Source organism: Aplysia californica, unplaced genomic scaffold (genome assembly GCF_000002075.1).
Source record: "Aplysia californica isolate F4 #8 unplaced genomic scaffold, AplCal3.0 scaffold00010, whole genome shotgun sequence".
In the NCBI taxonomy this organism is placed as follows: domain Eukaryota; kingdom Metazoa; phylum Mollusca; class Gastropoda; order Aplysiida; family Aplysiidae; genus Aplysia; species Aplysia californica.
In genome coordinates this window covers 2,480,433-2,505,734 of record NW_004797280.1, presented here as the reverse complement: position 1 = coordinate 2,505,734, position 25,302 = coordinate 2,480,433, and the positions used below count along the sequence as shown (strand labels likewise).

Sequence of the window (25,302 nt, the reverse complement as noted above, 5' to 3'; positions counted from 1 at the left end):
AAAGGAAGGCAATAGGAATACAAAGTAACACAAATTAAGTTTACTTTCTTTACTTTCTTTATTGCCCAACCAAATACTAAACCCTATCTTTTACTTATCCCACTCAAAAGTCCCTTCTTTATTGCGTAGGCTGGGGTGGTCGCTCGTTACGGAAGTCCTTCCCTCCCGGCCTTGATAATCGCTCAGCTGGACCGCGTCACTTTATCGATCGATATCTTGGCCAAGACAAAGATCATCATGTACAAGATAGTTCACTCCTGGACTGTATTTGAGCCAATTTTTTAAAATGTTCTCAAAAATCGGTGGCACCCTCTTCGAAAAAGTGCAGACTTCACGAAAGAGTTACCCTATACCCGCCCCTATTGTGTGAAAATATATAGATCTAGGCCTACTAAAAGTGAAACTAACAAACTGTGCTAATTCCTATTTTTCTTCTGGAGAAACAAAAGAGAGCTTCAAAACAAAGACTGCAGCGTCATTTAAACTAATGCGCGGACTTCTGCAGACACTTTTGTGGCTGAGTGAACCATCTTGTGTATGTACGGTCTTTAGCCAAGAGACGCTCTACTAGGTCAAGATACCTTGCAAAGTCACTAGTCACTATTTATAACTTTGACCTGTAATTTACTATTCATTATCATAAAAGGAATACTGAAATTTCCCATTTTAAAAAAGGTCAGTATTTAAGCCCTTTATAGTTGCGCGCTTCCCTATCGAAGTAGGTCAGCTATAGAGTCTGCGCGCTTCCCTGGTAGTCCGGCTCACGCCCTTTATAAAGGGCTTGTGTGCTTCCAAGGTTTAAGTTTTTCCACTTGTAGTGTCTGGTTTATTAATAGTTTATGGGTAGTCTACAAAGACTAGTGGAGGGCCGTACACATAGCCATAGCCTCGATGCTATGCATACATACAGGAGGGCCATACGCACAGCCACGAGGCTATGTGCACGAGAGCCGTACGCATAACCACTTCATTTCGTTTTTGGACATTTAAATTATGAAAACTAAAATTTCACTTCTCAGAAAGCACTGCTCTTGTTTTGCCGATAAACAAATCTAGAATCTGGCTTTGGGTCCTGGATTCTGTACCACAAAGCTGAAATTCTGATTTTTCTGTTTGTTTGAATAGCCTCCCTACACGACAAACGTACAAGTAATCCGAATTATTATTCGTTTATTTGCAAACAAATAAACCGATTTCTTGAGCAAATGAACCTTTCTCAATGACAATTTTATAACAAGCATACAATCAAAGCACACACATTAAAAGAAAAACCATCTCAAAATACTTAATTTGGGACATTCTTGGAAGTTTGGATTGGTGTGCTCAAAATGATAGTCCAGGAATCACTAAAAAAACCGAACATTTTTGGCACAAAATTCACTTGTAAACTCAAGATTGTAATGCTGACATGGGGTCTGAAACTGCTAATAATGCAGATTCTACATCCTATATTTGACGTGTGTGTAAGTTTTGGAGGAATATACTATTGCATCACTTTTTATGCACTCTAATGTGAGATGTATGTGTTTTTCACCACATTTTGGCAATGACTATTTATAAAGTGTTACGAACAGTGTTTGAATAAAACCCCCTCCCATAAGCTGTGATAAGACATTACGATTACATCCATTCGAATAAACCTTTTTGGACACTTTTGTTGTTACGGATGATTTGGAGTTTGAAAAGGAATAATATAGGTCAATTTCTGAATGTTGTGCTCTCAAATTGTTCTTTTTACCTGCACAATGGTATTCAAAACTTAGCTTATTTTTATCAGGTATATCATCTGGGACCATAAAATATAATCAGATGCCACACCGAAATTAAAAGCTACATTTGCTAAGCAAAAAAGTAACCTTCCACAAAATGAAACAGATACTCACAAGCATCAATCTGTCACTGGAAACAAGAAAAAGAGTACTGAAAAGTTACATCGGAGCAATCCTATACGGGTGTGAAGCATGGACAATCAATAGACAGCTGGAAAGAATAATTGAGGCGACACAGTTATGGTTCGTAAGACGCATGCTGCGTATCCCATGGACAGCTAGAAAAACAAATGAAGAAGTCTTGGTTGAAGAAAATTGCAGATGACAGCTTATGACGAATATACGAAAACGACAGACAAATTTAATTGGACACACAATGCAGAAAGAAGCATTGGAGAATATTGTAACAACAGGCAAGTTTGATGGAAAGAGAGGCAGGGGCAAACAAAGGGAAAAGATACTGGGCAAGATGACAACATGGCTGGGAGCAGCAAGATCAACAGACTCCATTGCTGCAACGCCAGACAGATGGAAGTAGAGGTCCATGATCACCCAAGCCAGTCAACAAGGCACCGGATGATGATGATGATGATCATTTTATATAAAATCAAGCTCGTTTGAAAGATTTTGTGTATTAAAAAATGGAAGTCTTGTTTCTTGGCTATCTTTTCGAGTCATAAAAGTGGGTCAATTTGTTCAAATTTCTTTGGATAAACATCTAGAACTACCAACTTGGCGTGTTTTGAATGACACATATGCCTCAGTTAAGATCTAAGGCAGGCGATTCTAGAAGTAGGTCAGAAACGCACACAAATTCAAGCAGACTGACGCACACACACTTGAGCTGCGGGAATATGGGACCCGGTCATCACGTGGGAGATGCTAGGCGCGCATGCGCTGAGCCAGAGCTGGACTGATATTGGACTGGACGGAAGGCGAGTTGCCAAAATACGCATTCAATTGGGAGACATAAACCCGGCTCTCGCAGGACGAGGGTTAAAAAAGTGTTTGAAGCTACAGTTCTATTCATACTGATATAATTGGCTTCTAGAACTAGAAATCATCTTAAATCTTGGTCCAAATCTGATGTCTTCGGAATATGAGTAAAAGATTGGTTGTGACCAAGAAAGCTAAAATGTCCTCGTTTTAAACTAGTGGACTAGTAATGGCTTACATTTGTTCATCAAACATTCTTCTTTTTATGTTTGGAATCAAGTCTTCCGAAAACTTCAACCTCCCGGGGCGGTGCCACTGACTGAAGTGTCTTTAGGCCATTCCCATAGGGGGGACATTTCTCGTTCTAATGCACAGTAGAATTGTAAATGGGTTGATCGAACAATGTCATGCTCAACAGGGAACTGCTGCTTTTTCTTTCCTCATCCTATCGTCATTTTTCCTCTACTTCTTTTGTATGTTTGTCACACTTTTGTGAGCCGCTATTTCCGGGGTGCCTTGATAGTCGAAGCAGACCTTGTGCTGTTGAAGCAAGAGAGGTGAGCAGTGTAAGTCTGATTCCCTGTAAGGACTTCTCTGTTGACATCCACCCCTTGGCGCTCATATGACCTTATGCAGTTGTGAGCGCCGTAAAACCTCTAATAAAACTAACTGAAAACTTTAGGAAAGCTGATGGTAAATTTTATTTAGCATCCTTCACTCAACTCAATAAATATGCATGGAGGGGCCACCACTCTGTGTATGTGACATTTTGGGTCAGTCTTAAATCCCTCTCTTGTTCGTAGTTACCAAGGTAATTTCTCGTGACACTGGTCAAAATAGTATTTAAACGACACTGCTAAGCTTGTTTCCATAGTAATTTGCACACATTTTACCCCTAAGGCATAGAGCTGATGCCTTGACTGCTATTTCACTCAAGAAGTCCATGCGTCTGCCTGCAACGAATCAACGCAGAGCCTCCGCAACAAAATCAGTGTCCATGCGGACAGGCAAGTTGAGTTGGAGAAAGCATGCCCAGAACCTCGTAGCTGAAACTGAACTAGGTATGTACCCATGTGAGGAACTGGTTGTTTTACCCCCCATACAACCATGGAAGGCTGCATCATGCAACATGACCTTTAGCACCGGTCTCGTTGTCGACTGCAAGCATGCTAATGAACCAGCCGTCAGGAAAGCAGCAGCAGAGGCTACCATTCGTTTGCTCCCCCTGCCCGGTGTAGAAGTCTGGACTGACGGTTCAGCTAAATATGGTACCAAGTGTGGAGGCAACGGAATACTGATCAAGACCAGTGATACAGAACTTGACAAAGTGGAAAAGAGAGGCGAAACCCAAACTGCCGTTCGCCCAGCCGCCATCATACCAGCTTGAAGCCTCGCTCAGACGACAGGACCGCCGGATTCTCTTCCGAATGAGAAATGGTGGAAAATCGCCCAAGCTGAGATCATATCTCCACAAAATTGCGCCAGATCCGTCCTGTCGAGCCTGCAAGGAGGAGGACGAAACTATGGACCATGTGTTCCTGAAATGTCCCGCCAACTATCATGCCAGAACACATCTGCTGAGACATTTCAGTGACCCACGCTCAGCACTATTCATGGACCCCCGGGCAAGTGTTGAGTTCCTGCTTGCTGTCGTCATTTCTGACCGCTTATGACGCCACAGCGCCCGAAGAGAGAGAGAGGGAGAAGTGGGACTAGGCTAGGCATACATGCACAGAAGACAAGTTTTCGTTAAGGAACCTTCTCGACTATACCGGAAAGCTTCTATGAAGGTCTGTCACATGGTTGGGCCAGGGTAAACGCCTGGTAGTTATAAATAAATTACCAAAATCAGAGAGATTACTGATTTTTAAAGAATTGACTCAAAACTTATTGCGATCTGTTTTTTGTGGACAAGTGTTGTGTAACGTTTGTTTTGAGTATTGTTTGGATCTTGAATTTGTTTTAGTATGTAAGAAATTTTTTTTTCTCTGTCATTAAAAGGCCTACACATGCTCAAGATGCAACAGTGGTTTTATCGAGGAAATGGAAAGGTAAGTGCAATATTTTGTAAACTGTGGTTTAGTTAAATCATACAGTGGGCCCCACTTATGACAGTCTCATCGGGTATAGTAGGCTGTAAATTCCAGAGCCTGATCTCTTGTAATGTACAGTAAAAAAGGTCATTTGTAACACAGGCATTCGGACAAACATGTTTGGCTATAGCAGTGTTCCAACCCTCAACAAAATCCTAAAACAATTTTTTAATGATTGAACAAAAAGAATGCACTGCGCTAAAACAACCGCATATGGGTTCTTCTTTTCCCTAACTATTCGATTATGAGTTAAATTGTAAACGCACGGAGCATGCTGTAGACTCAATATAAGCATTACTATTATTTTTACCTGTGTGCATCTCAAATTATATCTAGGTAACCTGTGTGAGACTACTATCTATTGGTGTGAAATTTAGATTCTACAGTGTCAGTGTCACTAAGAAGAGGCTATGAAGACCAGGTAAACTATCTCATACAGAGTAGCAACCTATGAGCCTTGCAGGTTCTGAGGGAGGGATGTTTGGTTATGTAGGGGAGTACAGTCCAGAGGTGGTTACAAACATTATTTTGGACACTACATATAGCCCAAATAAGGTCACCCCAAATAATATCACCGTAAAAGGAAATAGCAATAGCTGATAAGTTAAAATAGTTAGTGGGTAATTTATTTGTTAAAAGTAATCTCATTGGTTAATCATTTAGTTACAGTTCTTGTAACTGTGATCCCTTTCTTTAGTAGGATTCCACTATAACGGATATCATGTCTGTTGAGGCAGTCTTGTTAAAGCATTTTAAATTGTAAATGTACAGCAATAATTTTTGTGAAAGAAATTTGTATTGCCCATACTTCATGTACAGTCGAAACAGTGTGAGGCTGATTCTTCATACGTCAAAAGAGAATGGAATACAATTGTATGCTACAGTGTTCTTTTTGCATATACAGGGTTCCTGGAGCCTCTTTGAATTCAAGGAGTCCTTGAAAACTTGAATTTCCATTCATGGAAAAATCTCCTTGAAAACTTGAATTTGAGGAACCTCCTTGAAAATTCCTTGAAGTTTGCCGGATCGGACATGAGCAAAATTTTTGGAGGAAAATTGAAACTACGATCGCTTTCGGACAAGTCAGGCATATGGGAAATAGGCTTTCGGGATGAATTTCTTGACCAAATCTCCTTGAGTTTTAAAAAGGTTTCATTGTAACCTCCTAGAAATCTCCTTGAATTTGGTTGAGAGTTCATGGCAGGGACCTTGTATATATGTATCTTTCTTATTGAATTTACTATTACTCATTTACAAACGACCCAACCATATGGCCTTTGAAAATTGTTTTTCATTTTAGATTTACTCAGTGTGGTATTACTTTGTGAGATAAATATTGTTCTGTATTTCACCACAGCTGTTACACACCTTTTTGCATTACTGATTTTTATAGTGTACAAAAGCATGCCCATTTAATTAACCTACAAGCTTGCATTGTAAATGCTCTTAAGCTTGAAAGTTGCTTTTTCTAAGTGAGTTTTCACGACCAATTTCAGATTTCTTTGTTAGCCCTTTTACTGAAAGACATTTTTTTTTCCAGTCAATAAATACAGTTAGATCTTGTCTTCAAAATGTAATATTTGTTGTGTTTTTTAAATTTGGTTTTCAGTGGTCCAGCTGCACAACCACAGTCCTCTGCCAGTGCCACACCCACAGACCCTGCTGTTCAGTTTGCAGAAGTAAGTGTTAACATTTTGCATGTTACAGTGTATTTGAGATTGATAACGTACATGTACATATAGTGATGATGGAATGCCTGGCTGGAAGATGGGCTAACAACAAATAACAGAATGTTTTTGCAAAATTTGAACACAGCGAGACGGGGAGTGGGGAGGGAGAGAGAGAGAGAGAGAGAGAGAGAGACAGGCAGAGAGAGAGAGAGAGAGAGAGAGAGCGAGCAAGATCTTAAGAGTATACCTGGGGCATCACTGATGGGGGGAGGGGGGGTCATTGAGCTGTTAGCTGTCAGTCAGGTCTTCAGCAGAATGAGGTTGGATTGGTTTGTTAATGGTAAAGTGAACAATACTCAATACAGCACCAGATCAAAGGATCCAAAATGAAGTTGGCATGAACATGATCAATATTTTTAATTGAGAGAGGAGTGTCAGTGTTCATGAGCTGATAGAAAAACTACAACACAAGTATATGTTTATGCGTGCCTTTGCTTTGTTTTGATAGTTTGGGAAAATCTTAAATTATAACAATTTTTTTCAAATCAGTGAACTGACTTGTCATATTTTAGTGAAAATTTAACATTTTTGATTTAATAGTCATGAATATTGAGTGTGACTAGCATTATTTTAAACGAGCGCTCCAAACCCGCTGTGAGAAGACAGTCCAAGGCATGAGACCGAAACTGGAAATTCACGTAAACCTACTTATTGTATAACTGAACACAAAATATCCTTCGACGCAGTCGGCATTCCGCAGTGAATATACAATGTCGAAGCAAATGATGGCGATCGCTACAAAAGGACTGAATTTAACTTAAAATGGGCTTTCTTCTTACACATTTGATCTTAATGAAAATACAATAGTGCAACACTACGTTTCAATTTATGGGTACTGGCAAAGTTTCATATTTTTTAATTCTTTAGTTTCTGAGAATATACTGTTCGCAAAATTTGGCCTTAGCTCGATTAGTAGTAAGATACATTAATTGCCTGACAAAAGTGATATTTAGAAATGTGCTGTGATGTCATTGGTCATTGCTTAAAAAAAAAAATCTGCTTTCTCCTTCTAAAAAAGTTCAGTTTTTTTTTGGTCAAATGTGACAGCTATGAATCCATTGGATTTTGAAAAATTGCTAATGAGTTTTTTTTCTGGGTTTTTTTCAGATGCTTAGCAATGCTTTTCTGGATCCCCTCCGTAATTCAGGAGGGCCTGGCACCATGTGGGGCACGCGACACAGGTACAACACTCGCCAAGCAAGCCAAGCCCCACGAAATCCAACAGAAGACACAGAAGAGAGCGAGGATGACGATATGAGAGGTGTTGCACCGAGTGCTGTGTTCCACTTTACTCCCGGTGACCTTCACCAACCAGGCCAGCAGACCTTCCATGGGTGAGAAACAGAAAGTACTTTTAAGCTATGTTGAATGCCCTTAATTCGCTTAATTCACCCTTCCTTTGTATGATACTGATTGTTATGAAGAATTCACCCTTCCTTTTCCCTACCTTTGTGTGATACTGATTGTTATGAAGAATTCACCCTTCCTTTTCCCTACCTTTGTGTGATACTGATTGTTATGAAGAATCAACCCTTCCTTTTCCCTACCTTTGTGTGATACTGATTGTTATGAAGAATCGACCCTTCCTTTTCCTTACCTTTGTGTGATACTGATTGTTATGAAGAATCGACCCTTCCTTTTCCCTACCTTTGTGTGATACTGATTGTTATGAAGAATTCACCCTTCCTTTCCCTACCTTTGTGTGATACTGATTGTTATGAAGAATCAACCCTTCCTTTTCCCTACCTTTGTGTGATACTGATTGTTATGAAGAATTCACCCTTCCTTTCCCTACCTTTGTGTGATACTGATTGTTATGAAGAATCGACCCTTCCTTTTCCTTACCTTTGTGTGATACTGATTGTTATGAAGAATCGACCCTTCCTTTTCCTTACCTTTGTGTGATACTGATTGTTATGAAGAATCGACCCTTCCTTTTCCCTACCTTTGTGTGATACTGATTGTTGTGGAGGATGAATGTTCAGCAATGGGTTTTGTTCTTGTGATAGCTTTAACAGTGATCTTGTGCTTAAGTGATCAATGCTCCTGTTGTTTAGAAACAAATGGATTGAGAGGTAGATTTCTTTTCATGAATGCCATGTGACTTACCAAAGTGTAAGGGATATCGAGAGGTTTCCTTCTAAAAGAGCACAGTTGCAATGAAATGGCATCTCATTTGGAAATAACAACACTTTTCTTAGTAAGTTTGTGCTCCCTGCACTCGGAAGGGAATATCAGTGCTCATTCATATTGTTAGAGTAATTGTTTTTATATGTATGCTTTAAAAAAAGCTATGCATTCAAGAAGAACTTTTATTTTATGTTTATTACTCCACAGGATTATTAATTACATGATACAGCGCCTTGGCAGTGACCTGGGAGGAGGCCCCCCATTGTACGTATTCCTTATTGTAGTAATTTATCTCACTTGGAACACGTGTGTGTGTGCCTAGAGAAAGCGCCTAGTTGTCGGAGATTTTGAAGGATATAATATATTATTGTAAAAATTAAATGCTCAAGCAGCTGATTTTAAAAGTTTTTTTTGTTATCTTGAAAGGTTTGACTGAGAAAATGGCTGCAAAAGTTTGGTGATTTCCAGTAAAATCCCCTCAGAAAAGTGTTTTTAAATGGGCGAAAAAGATGTTGAGCCAAAAAACAAAAATTCCATAAAAATTGCTAAACCAGTGGAAAAATACCGGTATCTTCAATTTAGTTATTTTGACGAGCACTTGATTTCACCACAATGTCTCACTCATATATTTTTCACATTTGCGCAACTTATTAAGTATGATTGCTGTAAACATGGGATCTAAAATTTATTTTTGGCACAAGAATAGACAGCACTTGGAGCAATCAAGTTTCAAGAGTGCTTATTGTGATGCTACAATTTATGATGATTACAAATGGTCTTCTCTGTGAGCTTTTTATTCAAATATGTTTAACTACCCACAGTGTTCACTTACATGGCAACCCAGGGGATTATGCATGGGGCACAGGAGGTCTGGATGCCATCATTTCGCAGGTTTGTTATAAACAATTCTATGAGCTATATGAGCAATTGCCAAAACGTGAGACTCTCTTGAGACTCAGTGGTGCCAAAAAAAAATTTCTTACCAATTTGACTCTCTTTTCTGTCAGTCACAGATTGACATTTAGTGCTCATATTCCTAGAGTATCAGAGCAAGGAGATGTACGGTTTTGGAGATATGGGTCTATTGGTTTGTCAACCACTGTATTTCTTGTATGTAACAGTGATGACAAAAACAGATAAGCAGCGAGGCAAATGATGGACTTTAAATTCCATTTGTATAGTAAACAAAGACTTTGTACACTATGAACTCCATTCATAATGGTAATATGAATGACAAGCTTTGTAACAATGACGCAGTGCACAGAACATGTCATCATTGTTATGTACAAGAAAGGATACACATTGGACATTATCATTGACAACACATCACAATAGTGAAAGGCTGTATAAATACAGTTATCAAAGCCTCAGTACCAGAAAAACACATGTGTAAAACAATTTTTAAACTAATATGAGGCAAAAGCACAAAATCAATTGAGCTGACCTGTACATAACAGTGATGACAAACATGACTTGTACATAACAATGATGACACAATGTACAGGAAAAGACAAAAGTCTTGCCTCCAGAGAGAAAAGCGCACTTTAAGAATTAAAAAAAACCCAGGAGAGGTTTCTTTTGCTTTGAAACAGATATCATGTCATATCAAAGACAGTGGACGATCACAATTATGTTGCTAATTATGACAAACAGTACTCGTACATAACAGTGATGACAAAACGTACTGGGAAAAGGTAAAATCATGCCCACAAAGAACAAATTTGCACCAAGAGATACACAGATCAAGAAAGGCGTATTTTGCTTCTAAATGAATCTTGCATGTATGAAATATATGTTGAAAACTTATTGATATTAGCAATGATGACAAATATTACTTGTACATAACAATGATGACACAATGTATTGGAAAAAGGTATATCATACCAACAAAGAACAAATGTGTATTTTTGAGTTAGACAGATAAACAAGGACATGTTTGTTTATTTGTTTGAGTAAAGAGAGCACTCATTACTTTAAAAATGTTTGCTCTTAGGACAATGTAATTTCTAGTACGTCAGTCAGTCTTGTACGGCTGCATGACGTCACCCCAAACGTCATCACTGAGCACAAAAGCTAAATCTATAACCACAGAAATGATCCATCTCTCGAAGTTTGTTCACACATCACACTCTTGTTCCAGGAATCCAGTGTAAACACTGCAATTTAGCAATGCCAATCGGGCTTTCCCGTGAGGCGAAAATTTGGTCCCCGTTTACGGGCGATTTTGCAGACCCGGCCGAAGCGTAGGTGACTAACTTTGTCAACCTCGGTCTGCTCTATTTCCGAACCAATCCGAATGAAACTCGGCAACCAATAAAAAAATAGGGCAAACTAATGATATGTGGACGTTGAAGTTCGTACACATAAATTAACCTATACTTTTGGTGTCGGGAACACTTTCGTATCATGTACACCGAAAACTATAAGGAGTTTGAATTTCAACGCCCAGATGGTAATAGATCTATCTATCCTCTATAGTGTGCTCAAATTTGAGAGTTCTGTGTCAAGTAGTTGTTTAGACCCGATCGTAAATCTACGACTACCCCCCTATCCAAAGCGGCTTCGCACGGAGACCGGCCATTTTCCCCTCACTCTCGTGGCAAATGTATGTGACCTACAAATCCCCGCATGACTATTCCGGACCCGTTCATTGGTCACTTGAAATAGGGCAATGGCGGGCGCGCGCATCCGGTTGTTTTTCTCTCTATTCCCCTGTAACATCGCAATGGGGGTATTCCGAGGCGAGGTTATCTCGTCTCGGGGTGTTCGCGTCTCAACGGGGAAAAATAATTTTTAATTGTACGGCATGCTAGATTGAATTAACTTATCTTTTACGGTTGGCATGATCTAAAGTCATCATAAAAAGCTTTGCAATTATTTAGTCACGCTGCCGACATATATTCTTAAAGATCCCATGTTGTGATACGATGCTATAAATAAAATGGACTCATCCCGACACCCCTTTTTCGCAAAATCGTAATATGTACACCACAATTTTAATTATAACAAAATAGCTACGAAATTGGTAGTAAATCTGACTGCAGAAATGATTTCTACACTCAAAAACACATCGGGTAGCCAAGTTTCTCTCGAACACTTGGATTAGTTACCGAGATATCGTCGATTTTCTTACAGAATCTGCTACTGCGTGGTCCACTTTTTAGGAGTATTTTCCTATATGTGGGTCATCCATATTTTGCCGACCTTTACAACCCCATAACTTTTTTATTTATGAACCGATTCTCAAAATTCAAGAAGCATGATTATTAGAATTGAAAATTCTTTCTTAGGTACCAAAAAAAAGGGGGCAAAAGTGACAATTTAAATTTTCATTGGCATTGCTACGCAATTTCACTAAAATATTCAACAGAGTAGCCTAAAAACACGCAAAACAGCCCAGTACGTCACATTCAACGCAAAATACTTGTGCGTCACCGGACGCTGAAGGCAATGACTACTTTTGTTTTTCTGTTTCCCCCGTTGCTTCCATTGTTCTGGGGAAGCGGGTAAGGGGAAGTCACTCGAGAAAACAATTATATCCGGGCACTGTTGATGACCCGTTCAAAACAAAAGTGGGCGAAATTCGGACTTCCGGCACGTCGCAAATTGACGACAATAACGACGAATGTTAAACAGCCGACCGAAATCGTAGATCTAGGAACTCGATGTTCCTTTCGCTCATCGCGGCTTTTGAAGTATTGAATAAACGACGATAGGCAAAAAGATTTAACCAGCTACGGTGATTCTACTGAAAAATAATGGTGTTTTCTGAAACACCTAGTCCGTGACGACACGACAGACGCACAAATAATCGGAATTGTTCGTCTATTTGCAAACAAATAAACCGATTTCTTGAGCAAGTTAACCTTTCTCAATAACAAATAGCATAGGATCAAAGCACACGTTAAAAAAAACCCACCCAAAAATACTAAATTTTGGACATTCTTGGAAGTTTGCATTGGTGTGCTCAAAATGACACTCCAGGAATCACAAAAAAACGAACATTTTTGGCACAAAATTTACAAACTCAAGATTATAAAGCTGACATGGGGTCTGAAACTGCTAATGCAGGTTCTACATCCTATATTTGACGTGTGTATACGTTTTGGAGGAATAAATACTAATGCATCACATTTTATGCACACTAATGTGAGATGTGTGTGTTTTTCCCCACGTTTTGGCAATGGCTCATATAGGTTAGATAGTATAGTTTTTGGCTTTTTAACAAATGATAGCCCTAGAGAAATAACCTGTATAATGGTTTGGGTAGATGACTGGCTCATAAAGGGCAGTAAGTTTTTCTACTTTTCTTTTTTTCCTTCATTATCTACCTCTGCCCATGGCCTGTCCATTTGTTCACATACCTTTAAGGCTTGTGATTTATGCCCCTCTTAAGAACTGAAGATCTCAATTGTCGTGAGTCTATATGATTGCTATTTCAGACCGGCCACTCATTCCTGATTTAGTCGGGATTTCCCGATTTTTTGCCCCAAATCTCGAGCATCCCAATTTTCCCGATTTCTATCGCGTGTATCCTGATTTTTTGTTCCAGTCTACTGTTTGGACGGATTTTTCTAAAAACTTACTCTGCCTTCTTCTTAACCGAGGGAAGCACACGTAGAACCTTTTGTCAGTAGGATGTCGGAGCAATATTCTGGGAAATCTCGATGCCGGATTTAGTAGTTGACTTGCCGCAAGTTATGTTTGATCTTTGCCTGCACTCAAAATTCTCTGATGATAGCCTGATAACTGTTACAATTTGCGACATACAAATAATCTATAATATTCGTAGTTCCACTGTTACTTTCAAAATAAGCCTCGTCTGAGGTCTAGAAACCGCGCGTTCACACCAAATATTCAGACGAACGACAGTCGTTCTCTTTAACCTTTACACAACTAACTGCGCTGACAAGACTAACACTCGGCTGTTGTCGTTGCTTTGGTCTGAATACATATGAGGGATAAGAGATTTGTTGGTACATTTTGTCAGTTGGCTGTTATCGTTAGCCTAGAACGACTGTCGCTGGTCCGAGTGTTTCGTGTGAATGTGCAGTTAGTCAGGGCCATCAGTAAAACTGTTTCAATCATGTGTTCACATCATGTGACATGGCTTCGGCGTGTGAGTTCCATGTGTTGGAGATCGTCCATTGATCGGGTCAACTTTAGTTCATGCAGGCTGGTTAAAGCGTCCTTCAGGACTTATTGGTATGGGGGGGGGGGGGTTTAGACACTTGGACTAGAAGTGCTTGACACGACGTGATGCTTCAGAATTTAAAAAACAAACGAAAAAATATGCGCGCACGCGCAAAGACACACAGAGGGCATATTTGCCTATATATAATTTATGGACACTCCAGGAAAATTTTTAAGTCAGCTTGGTAGTCACCTAGGTTTTTTGCTGTTGATCCCGATTTTTATCACCAAATCCCAATTTTTCCCCCCGGAAATCCTGATTTTGAGGTTTCATAGAGTGGCAGGTCTTGTTTTTTCCCCCCTCAAACTCTTTTTTTTTTTTCAAGAGCATTTCTGAGAATTTCTCAGATGTTTAGTGGTCATAGGCAGTTGCAGTTCTGGATATAGTATACAACTCGGCCCCCATTGTCCTTGACAGATGCGGTTGAACCTAAAAGATCTATATTGTCAAAATGTACACAAAACCTTGTCTCAGTTTTTTTTGTGTAGGAAGCAGCATATTGTTAAATTGGAAAAGATGTAAAGAACACCAAGCTAAACTATTTCTGGCTTATTCAGGGTGGTGCATATGGCAGGATTCGCAATTTTATGCGCACTGGGGTGGTGAGATGTTTCAATGCCTATAAGTTTATGTTTTGTTGAAATAAACAATTTTTCAAACTGTGTTTGTGTTGTGTTTGCTTCAAATAAACTAGAAAACCATTAAAATTTGTTGATTTTGTGATTGTTCATTTTTTATGAATGATCTTAGGACGTCTATCGTCACTTTTCAGAAGGACACCATTTCCCATTTTCTAGGTCTAGTCAGATTGTTCATCTGGGTAAGGCCTAAAACTCATGTTTCCACAAAAATATTGTGTAGAATTTGGAAAATAGCCTTGAAAAGTTGTTACAACAGCAAATTTCAAGCCTACATGTCCTTAGACCTAGGCTTGGGATCGAATAGGGCAACATTTTTATCACACCTGTCCACTTGAATTAGGATGCTCTCAAAATGCCATCTAAGCCTACCTTTCTACATGAAATCTGTGGAAAACTTGCCCCCATGTGAAACTAACGCTTATTCTGAGCGTGTAAGTTGAAAAAAGTTTGTTTTTTAGTCATAGGTTAAGAAATTTTAGGCCGATATATCTCATGTGACCAGTGTCCGTCAGACAGTCAATGACGATCGACCGCGAACAAAGAAAGCTTTATCGATACCACGTGACGGAAAACTCATTCTTTCCTTGTTCCCGTAATCGCGGGGACGGATATTTTATATTCGTTGCTGGTCTGGACTTCTTGTGTGAACGGTTCCTCCGCAATAGGGTTTAGAATGTTGTCCATCCGATGACGTACGACCTAATGACGATCGACAAGAATGTTAGTTTTTGCGTAAATATTCCACATTTTCTGATCAAATCGGAGTTTCTGATACTGTTTTGTGTTTATTCATTCAACTTTGATATAAGACTAGATGAAAAAAAACAAGAATGGAGTAAATAATGAGAATAGTAAATCATTCCGATCGAAAGAACATCGCAAACGCGCAATTTGAGTCGAACGTTCTAGATTTGGATGGACATTCGCAGTTGATCGCGCTGATGGTAAAATACTTATGTGATGTATTTTTGGCAAAATAACCTTCCTAAAAAAATTGCAAAACTCCAACGCATTCAAAACAATGCTGCCAGGCTAGTATTAAAGCAATCAAAACGCCATCATGTGACTCCCCTACTTTAAGAGCTCCATTGGCTTCCCCTGAAAGCGAGAATTGTATACAAGTTAGCCCTACTATGCTTTAAAGGCCAAACTAAGCAGTCTCCCACATACATTCAAGAACTAATTGTACCATACACACCATCACGTCAACTAAGATCCAGTGGCTCTAGACTAATTTCAACACCTCGTGTGTCACTGAAGAAATACGGTGAGAGAGCTTTTTCTTTTTCTGGGCCAACAGTTTGGAACACTCTCCCTCATGATTTGAGGAGCGAAATAAAACTTTCACAAGGGGACTCAAAACACATCTATTTAAGAAGTATTTTAATTAATGGACAGTACCTTTGCCTTTTTGTATGTGCATTTTTTATTGTCTGAAAGAATGTTGCTGTCAAAAAGTGCGCACATGATGAATTTGTATGGTGTTAGTACGAATGCGTTTTTAATCTCCTGTGTACGCCTTGGGCCCATGCTGTGGATACAAATGCTCTTATTATTATTATTATTATGATGATATTTTCCAATTTTCAGGGGAGATAACCCAATAATTAAAAATTATCGTTTAGCCTCTAACTTGGTTATCTAAGTATCTTTCAGTAAATTTTCATTAAAACCTGTACTCTAATACATTTTAAATTACTTTTTCATATTACAAAGAGCTCAGGAAAGTTTTGTGCTTTGTTTGACAATAAAAGAATACTAACTATACTTAATTTTTTATTTTAACGGCATGGTTATGTAACAAATTGAGTAATCTGGGTATAAATCTTGGGTTTCCAGCATTTTTTCTTCCTATGTAAACTGTTAGGGTGTTCTTCGGTGGATTGTGAATATTTTTGTGTTGTATTTGTGTACTTTATGTGATTTACAGAAAGATTTCAGTAAGCTTCTTCATTTAGTGAGAATCAGGGGGAGTTAACTTTGAAGGTCTCTTACGCACACTGCCATGAGCTGACGCTCATAAAATATGCATTTCTAGTATCCTGAAATGTTAAGCTTTCAAACAGTATATCATATGTCATGTTTTATAACCCAAATTGTGAAACCTGCCACATAAATACAAAGTTGAAACTTTACTTTCATTCTCTGTCTTTCACCAGAAATTGATAAAATTACTAACCACGATCTTAAGAGATAAAAAACTCTCTTAATGTTACGGTTTTTTAAACAGGCCCTTGTGGCAAAAGCTAGGTCTTTTTAGAGCACTTAAAGAGTATTTCGTAGTGTGTTGTTGGTAGGGTTTTTTTAGAGGGCACAGCAGAGACTTTGGAGTCCTGCTCCACACTGATGTCAGATCGTGTGAGATTTTTTGGTCTTTGCAGGTGTCTCGTTAGATTCCCTTAACTGGATCTTTATTATTGTCCATGTGCAGTTTTACATGTAGTTTTCATTTGTGACCCAACTGTCAGAATGACCTGGTGGATTTGCAGTTATACTTAAGAGTTTGAATACTTTTTCAGAATCAAGAATGTGGCTTCAACTTTTTTTAAGACAATGGTAGAAGCACTATTACCACTCTTCATGAGTTTTCATGTTCCCTGAAGCTACTTAAAGACGTTTGAAATCATATTTTATATAGGTTGTTTGGATGTAGAAATGAAATCACTTTCAATGTCACTGTTTTCACAGACCTTTGATGTAATTTTTTTTTCCTGAGTCGATAATGATTTTAGTACCATGATTTTATTGATGTAATTCTGTGGAGAATGAATCCCAAAATTACTACTTCAACGTTAAGGAAATGAAAATTGCCTTTTTGTTCCATAGTTGCTCGAAAACTTAACCTTGTCTATTACTTTTTTAGTTGTTTAGCCAGTTGGAAGGATCTGGAGCCCCACCAGCACAAAAAGAAAAAATTGAGAGCTTGCCCACAGTGACCATAGATCAGTCACATATTGGTGAGTTCCTTTTCACTTTGTAGCATACAGTTTGTACTCTTTGCTCTCTGAAATAGATTTAATTAATTTTCCTCACCTTTTCATTTCATTGATATGGGATTTTAACTTTGTAACTTGCTTAGTGAACTGTCCTTGTAACCTCTTCTGAATTTTTTGTGTGTTTTCTTTATAGTGCTTTCGTCTCACTCCTGTTCATTTTTTGACTAAGCTTATGACCCTTTGTTATTAAAATTATGCCAAACCTTTCTGGAGAGTGTTTTTTTTTTCCATTTCTGTTTATGAGACAACACTGGACAATGTACTTGTACGTATTCTTTCTTTCTTAGAATTCATTTCAGGATACTTTTGTGCAATCTGAAAATAACCTTTTGTTTTAAAAAGTCATTATTTTTATGGAAAAAATGGTTCCCTTTCTATGTGTACTGACCCCCAATATATCAGCAACAATTGTTTAGAATTGACTTTCTATCAATGTGGCCCAATTCATTTCACCATTGTGCCAGTTGCAATCAAATGATATTTGTTGTACTATTCACAGTTTAAGAATAAATTGTGCTTTTTTTTCTGCAGATGCGACATTGCAGTGCGCTATATGCATGGATGACTTTGAATTATATCAGAAAGTTAGAAAGCTTCCTTGTGACCATATGTATCATTCAGAATGCATCGTGAAGTGGTTAGAAATGGTGAGTATTTGGAAATAAATCGCCATAGATTCTGTTCTTGTTTTAGCACATATGATGATTTTTTTCAATCAGCGTCTTTATAGTTGCATGGTTGGACATGCTATGTGTTCTGCTGTTTGTATAAAATGAGGATTATATTGAAATAGAATAAGTCCACAGACCTGCCACTCATCCCGATTTAATCGGGTATCCCAATTTTTTTCCCCAAATTTCGAGCATCCCGGTCGGCAGTATCCTGATTTTTTGTTGTTGTGTCTGTTGCGTCCGATTCTTAGAGAGAAAACATTTCTGCAGTCTCTTTTGCTTGAAAGCACTGCTTGGACTTTTTATCGACAGGAACTTAGAACGCTATTTTCTAAAACCTCAATGCCGGATCCAGTAGGAGCCTAGTTGACTCGCGCACATTATTTCAAAGAAGTATCGATTTTGAACTCCGACTTGGATTCTCTCTTGATCTACTTTCGCTTTTGTTACCCAGAATTCTCCTGTGATGGCCTGATTACTGTGGCAATTATGACAGGCCTAAAAATAATCTATTTGTTGTTCTGCCGTTGCTTTAAAATTCAAGCAAGCTTCGTCCGAGTTCTGGTTAGTCGGGCCCATCATCAAGACCTGTCAGTGGGACTTTGAAACTTTTGTTTGCATCACATGACATGACCTTGTACGTGTGACTTGTGTGAGAAGCGCGTGTGTCGGGGACCGCGGGTTGTCGAGGTCAATAAAGTTCATTCACACTGGTTGCGTTTTTTGTCGAGGTGTTTTTCGGGACTTAACCCATATGGGACGCCCGGGGGGAGGGGGTGGGGGTATTTTTTTTTTACACTTAGGCTTAAAGTGCTTGCTGTGATACATGAGGCTTCTAATTGATGATAAAGGAATAGGCCTAAGAAAATAATAGTAAATGGACAACCTTGGCGCAGGGTTTTGTTGTTTTTTTGGGGGGGGGGGTGCCTTATACATGCGATTGAAGTTAAACGTTGTTACTGTATGGAAACGCGCGCCTTTTGCATGGATGATTAGAGTACAATGCCTCCTCCTGTATAGGGGGAGGGGGGGTCTGTTAGGTCCTCTTTCTGTTTTATAATTCTGTCACTCTGTTCTGTAGGCTAAAACTGCACTTCATTTCACCATCATGTGTCTGTATGCGAATCTCATCTCGTGAAAATAACTGGCTGTTGTAGGCTGCTGGTGGGCACAGGCGACTGCTCTTTCTAATGTAGCAGTAGAGCAAGTGTTTGTCGTACTTGGGTGTTATCAAATAAATGTTAATTGTTTAGGTAACAAGTCTATTTGAAACTACACTGTATGTAGCTCTACAAGTACAAGCTGTTGGTATTGAGACTAAGCGACTCATAGTGGACTCATTTTGTAGTCTTATCCACCTGGAGTGAGTTGTGTTTTTGATCATTACAAGTTGCTTGATATTATTTTCTTTACTATCCTTACCATGCTAACTACGAAGGTCTATACGTTCTCTTCCTACTTGGATTTTAAAAATCTTCATCAACTCATAATGGATAACGGGTTTATTATTTTTATTAGCCTTTCCCATGTCTTCTGTGGGTTTTTTGTTTTTAAAAAAAATATCTTTTTAAAGATTACCATCCTGTTTTTGTGGTTGGTTGGCGGGTGCTCTGGTGTGGTTTGTCTCCTTCTTTCCTATCAAACATCTATCATCGTGATCTCTCCTCCTTTTTTGTATTTGTTACTCTCTTGTAACACCTCTAATCTTCGGCACTTATATGACTTTATTGTGTTGCAAGTGCCGTAAAACTCTTACTAAAAAAATGTCCTGTTTTTCAACAGCACGGCACGTGCCCAGTGTGTCGGAAGGACCTAAATGGGGAAGATACTTCTACAAATGAAGTGGATTTTGCGTCAGTGTTTCCTCGAAATGGTGATGATGGACAGGGAGCATCCTCGTCCTCCTCCTCATCTTCCATATCTATGGGTCCGTCAGGCTCCTCGTCTTCTTCTATGGATGATCACCAGGCGTGATCATCAGATTGTTTGTTGGATGTCACAGAAACTCTAACCTCAAAATATTTCACTCCATGCCCATGCCACTTTGTAAATTTAAAAGACAGGAGAGTTTCTTTTCAGGTGGAAGTATATTAGTTTTGAACATAGAACTGCAATATGAATATAAGTTTGTTATCGAAAATTTCTTCTGTAGTTTTAAATATCTGCAGTGGGAAATTAATTGCTCAAAAATATGCTGAATCTTAAGCTAGAGTATGCATGTATACTGCCTACTACTTTTTGCTCCTGGGTTGTGATAAGGTTGAGTTCAGTCTTCTCTACTCCTTTTTTCTTCTAACTAGTACGGTTGGTTCCCCCTTCCCCTTCCCAAAGCTTATATTTATGGAAAGTGTAACATCCATTTTCTTCACGTTATGGTGCCCGTGAATGGGAAACCTATGGCATGGGTAGGAATAGCTGTGTTGCTCTGTGATATGAAAGAGTGTGCTTGACAGGACGGTGAATGCATCTATTGTGTGTGAATGCTAGTATAGTAGTCTCCGCCAAAAGGCACAGTGCTCAGGAGGGCACCCAAAAATGCGTTTATATGGAGCGTGCATTTATGTGAACCTGTGCAAAGGGGGAAAGGGAAAAAACCATCCCATATCCTTGATGTTTAAGTGATTATTGTTACCTTCCTTGGGGTTGGGATCGTTTCCACTGATTATATGGCGGTGTGGCTTGTTTTATAAAGTATTCCCCAATCGTGATTGCATCTACAGAAGCATTAAATGAGTGGTGGAAAAAAGCAGAAAGTCTGACTACTGACTCACTCTACTGATGTGCACAAACATGTTGGGAACAGGCAAGAGGAAGCTGTTGGTGATAGTCAAAGGGAAGGGAGCTCAGCCATGCGGCTTTCGAAGCAACCACTCCCGACATCCGGTCATGTATTTCATTTTGGTAAATGCATGGATGACATTAGACATCCTAAGAAACTTTTATCTAGTGAATCATTGAACTAGTACCGGAAAGTAATAAGTTTTTTGAGTAAGTTTGAGCTCAGTTGATGGCTTGACTAAATCTTTAAACTTATATATTCAGGCCTGTTGATTGTTCTGCAGCATTCACACATGTTGTCTATCATGGTCGTAGGCCAAACTAAACATTACAGTCACCAAAACATCAGTGAGGAACCTTCTCTCAAAGATGCATTTCAAGTGGCCAATCGGAAGACATTTCAGTCTCTTCCTAGGGTGGGAACATGCTGTCCATCACTTTTTTGTGTGTTATATGAGGAGCATTCAAATATGCAGTTGTCCTGACTTGTCTTTGTTTTCATGGTGCATGCCGTCTAGGTTGTTTAGCAAATTTCCCTTTGTCAAGCTTTATCTGTCGGCGGGTTTTGCAGATCGAAGTGTGCGTTTAGGGGAAGTGACCTTGTGTTTGTATATCTAAACTATGTAGTTGAAAGCCTGTCATATGACGAAAGCGTGCGTTTGAGTGGGGGTACTTTTGTATGACTTGCGTTTAGGCGGAGACTACTGTAACATCACTATGTATAGTTCCCAATTTTGTGTTTTGATGAGATCTATTTAAAACTTTATGCATGTCTGTATGTGTGAAGAGTATAAATGCGATACCAATGTTGCTATATTTGGGTAATCTTAATCTCAGTTGTAATAAGATTTGAGAACTTACTCAAAACCTTAATATTTGGCAGTGTTACTAATTAAAAGACTGTGAAGTTTTGTAATTTTTCTAAAGGTCTCCTGAAGCAAGCATGTTTTACTCTGTCCTTGACTGCTGTATTCATCATTTGTTAAAGCTGTTCTGTTGCAATTGTTCTACTCTGCTGCTCACCTGTCAAACTTGAGCTAGCTGTTGTAATCATTTGTTGATAAAGTCACTTAACTAGTGAAGTTTTACTCCTCTTCATCTGTCTTGTAGTAATGTCTTATGTTATCAAGTGTGCCATCATTGTTTTTAAGTAACAAATAGTCTGTGTCCTTTAATAGTAATATTTTAAGCATATGAGAAGTGTGGGGGTGCTTAAAAGTCTTTTGATTAAAAAAAAAAAATGAAGTAAAATCGTAAGTTTAAAAGTTCTCAACTCAATGATTTTCCAATTACGGAAATTTTTCAAGTTATAACCCTTTTATTACACCAAAGCTATCTTGTGGACATCCGTGAAATGAATCAATACCTTCACAAAAACTTGGGACATAAATGCTGTCTTGATTTTTCTCGCTTTTGTTGCCCACTTCCCTTTAAAAGAAATGGTTCAACTGTTTTCAAAAGATTTGTGGGCTGTTAAAGAAGTGTGCTTTGAATATATACATACTGGTTTGAAAAATTCCACTGATATTGAGGCTGGCGCCAAATCATTGTAGGCTCTGTTCATCTTCCGTCCCAGAACTCAATTGTTAAACTGTAGTATCTTGTCTATGAAAACCCATTTTTAAACTTCTTAGACTTTTTTTTTTAAATCCATGAACTCAAGTATCTGCTTTAATAATGGTTTTTCAAAATGTGTTACATTGTCTAGAAATTTTTTATTTTTTTTTACATCGTGTTAATGAGGAGTGTCTGTCATCATAGTATGACCCGTGTAAAGATGAGTCTTTATGACATATTTCCCAGTCACCAGAGAATAATGTTTACATTATAATACAATACTGCAAATTGCTGAAAGTATGACATTCATTCAAAACACCTATTGTTTCATTTGATACAATAGTTTTAATTTGATGAAACTGATTGTATTGTTATACTGCATTTTTAAATCCCCATTGAAAAGGTACTGTGAACTTTTTATGAGGACTTATGGTGTGTCTTTGCTTTGTGACTTTGTTGTGAATTTTTAGATTTAAAGCACTGTTAGAACTTGAGCTTTTCTTTGCGTCAAATTTGGTAGTCTTGGATATTGGTAGAATAAAACAGATTAATAAGAAGTCCCACTGATAACAGAAATGCAGACAATACAACATCCATCTCATAAACACTGCTATAGTTCTACAAATTTGATGTCCTTGGATGCTATACTTTGGCCGTTGCAGGTTTCCAAACCTGCAGTCTTGGGTAGTCATACAGTGACATATAATAACATTAATAAATGCACTTATTGGGAGGGCATTTGGGGTTGTATTCTTTACATTTTAGAATACTTCCAGTACTGGTACGAAGATTTTTTGAGACTTTCAGTATTTCGCAAAAAATCATTTTGACAGACTGCTATGTATAGCGTACGAATCGGATTAAGGAGGAAATTTCCTCTTTGGAAAGTGATGGTACAGAGTTCCCCACATCGTATGAATACGATAGAAAAACATGACGTACAGATAGGGTTAATAGTCAGGTCTGCACATACGTCTGTCCATGAGAGGACAAATTCTTCACAAAATTTTAAAATCTGGATGTTCCTTTTGAAATTTGTCTGTTGTAGTTATAATAGAATATTGAACAAAGCTGGTCCAATGGTGATTGCAGATACTGTGTGTCGTTGACATTCTTTGAATTTCTGATAAGTAATCAACGGCAGGGCCGTTTTGTGTCCACGGATTACTGGCTGTTATTATTTCCTGCTTGCAGACTCTCAAGACCTCTCTCTTCCTGAAATGATTGAATCTTTTGAATCTGAAACTGGAGCATTATGAGCTCTCCAACAGATGTACATATGTATCCAGAATATTAATTTCTACAGAGATTCAGGAAACAATACCTGAAATGTTATGACTTTGTATAAAACTTCTTTACCATACCTAGATGAAAGCGCTTGTAATTTCGTAACCCACAATTTGCAAGAATAATGCAGTAAAAACCTGTGTAAGGTGTCCTCTTTTTGCCCCTGTGAATGGTTATTGCCATATATATAAAAGTGCATCATCATTGTTATAATGTGAAACAAAGATCCCTGTGAATTTCTTAATCAAGATCAGCAGTGTCATTTGATTTACATAAGGTTGCCATAGTGTGCAACTTTGCAGTGAAAGTGGGATGTCATGTTGCTGCACTGACATATAAAGGTCAATGTCAGCTAATTAGCTGTGTAGTCAATTCTCAAGTGGGTTGGTTACACCTCTTTCATTACACAAAACACATAAATAGGTTGCGTTTGGGTTTTGTCCACGGATGAGTTTTGGTAAGGTTTTCCCATCCCAGCTCCCAGGGAGGACCTAGCTTTCTACTTCTTGGAGAAATATGAGAAAAAAAAGAGAGTCTTGTGTGCATGTTGGACATGTTAATGACACCGTGATAGTTCAGAATGGGAAGAAGAGCTGGCCTAGCCATGATAAAATTTGAATTCGTCCCTATCCATAATTGTTGAACAGACTCTCCCCTAGGTGCTACTGGTTGGTGAAAAATTTAATAAAATGTTCATAACAGAATGGGAGCATAACGTTCAGGTGTGGATCAATCAATTTTTTCACACTGCTTTTTGGGACGTACCAAACTTAATGAAGGTAACGCGAAAAATTATGGCACATTATTGCTGACGCAATCAACTAAAAGTCAAAGCAAATGAAACTGAGTGGGAATTAAATTTCTTCAGCCTCTCATTCAGCATTAAGGACAAGAGCGTGTATTAACTACCAATGTTAAAAAATGACAAAATATTGTAGTGAGCTGTTTGAACAATTGGTGGTTGGCATATGCTGGGGCTGTTTCTTTTTTTTTTTTTGTGCTTGATGGGGTTTGATTGAAAGTGATCTTAAGTGCATTACAGAAGTGGTTGATATGCAAAGGTCAAATATAACTACAGGAGAATAATTCCCAGAGAGATCCAGGTGAAGCAAGTGGTCGTCAAGTTAGGTTTTTGCCGTACTAAGAAAGCATATTAACACTTTTACCTTGTGTCTCTTGAATGTCTTGTCTTAGCATTGTGGTGGTGTTTTTATTTTTTGAGGAGTTAAATTGAAGAAGAAAAAAATATGTTGATATTTTGTTCTTTAATGCCTAAAGATAGCTGGAAATACCAGTTTTGGGTTTACCTGGTTTATAACATTTCCATCTTGCATACCATGGCAAAACTAGAAATGGCATGCAGCTCTGATGTTACATAAAACTTTCCTACTAGCCAATGTAAGTGGTGTGATGTACATATTCATATTGACCTGTACATGTGAATAAACCTGCATGAACTTGCATCCTTAGCAGTGGTCTTTATTGTTTAAATGCTTTTGTTGGAGATAAAAATGGAGCGC

General features: G+C 38.4%; 1 protein-coding gene across 1 annotated transcript in view; it reads left to right on the top strand.

Annotated features, from left to right (window-relative positions):
* LOC101855388 (E3 ubiquitin-protein ligase RNF126) overlaps positions 1–25,252 on the top strand; it is a 27,940-nt gene extending 2,688 nt beyond the window's left edge. The window contains exons 2-9 of the mRNA XM_035970154.1: positions 4,707–4,756; positions 6,408–6,477; positions 7,636–7,862; positions 8,866–8,922; positions 9,480–9,549; positions 17,357–17,450; positions 18,021–18,136; positions 19,943–25,252. Of these exons, the coding sequence (XP_035826047.1) occupies positions 4,707–4,756; positions 6,408–6,477; positions 7,636–7,862; positions 8,866–8,922; positions 9,480–9,549; positions 17,357–17,450; positions 18,021–18,136; positions 19,943–20,134 (876 nt within the window). The 3' untranslated portion in view covers positions 20,135–25,252. The remainder of the gene's footprint in view (positions 1–4,706; positions 4,757–6,407; positions 6,478–7,635; positions 7,863–8,865; positions 8,923–9,479; positions 9,550–17,356; positions 17,451–18,020; positions 18,137–19,942) is intronic.
* Positions 25,253–25,302: the final 50 nt, after the last annotated feature.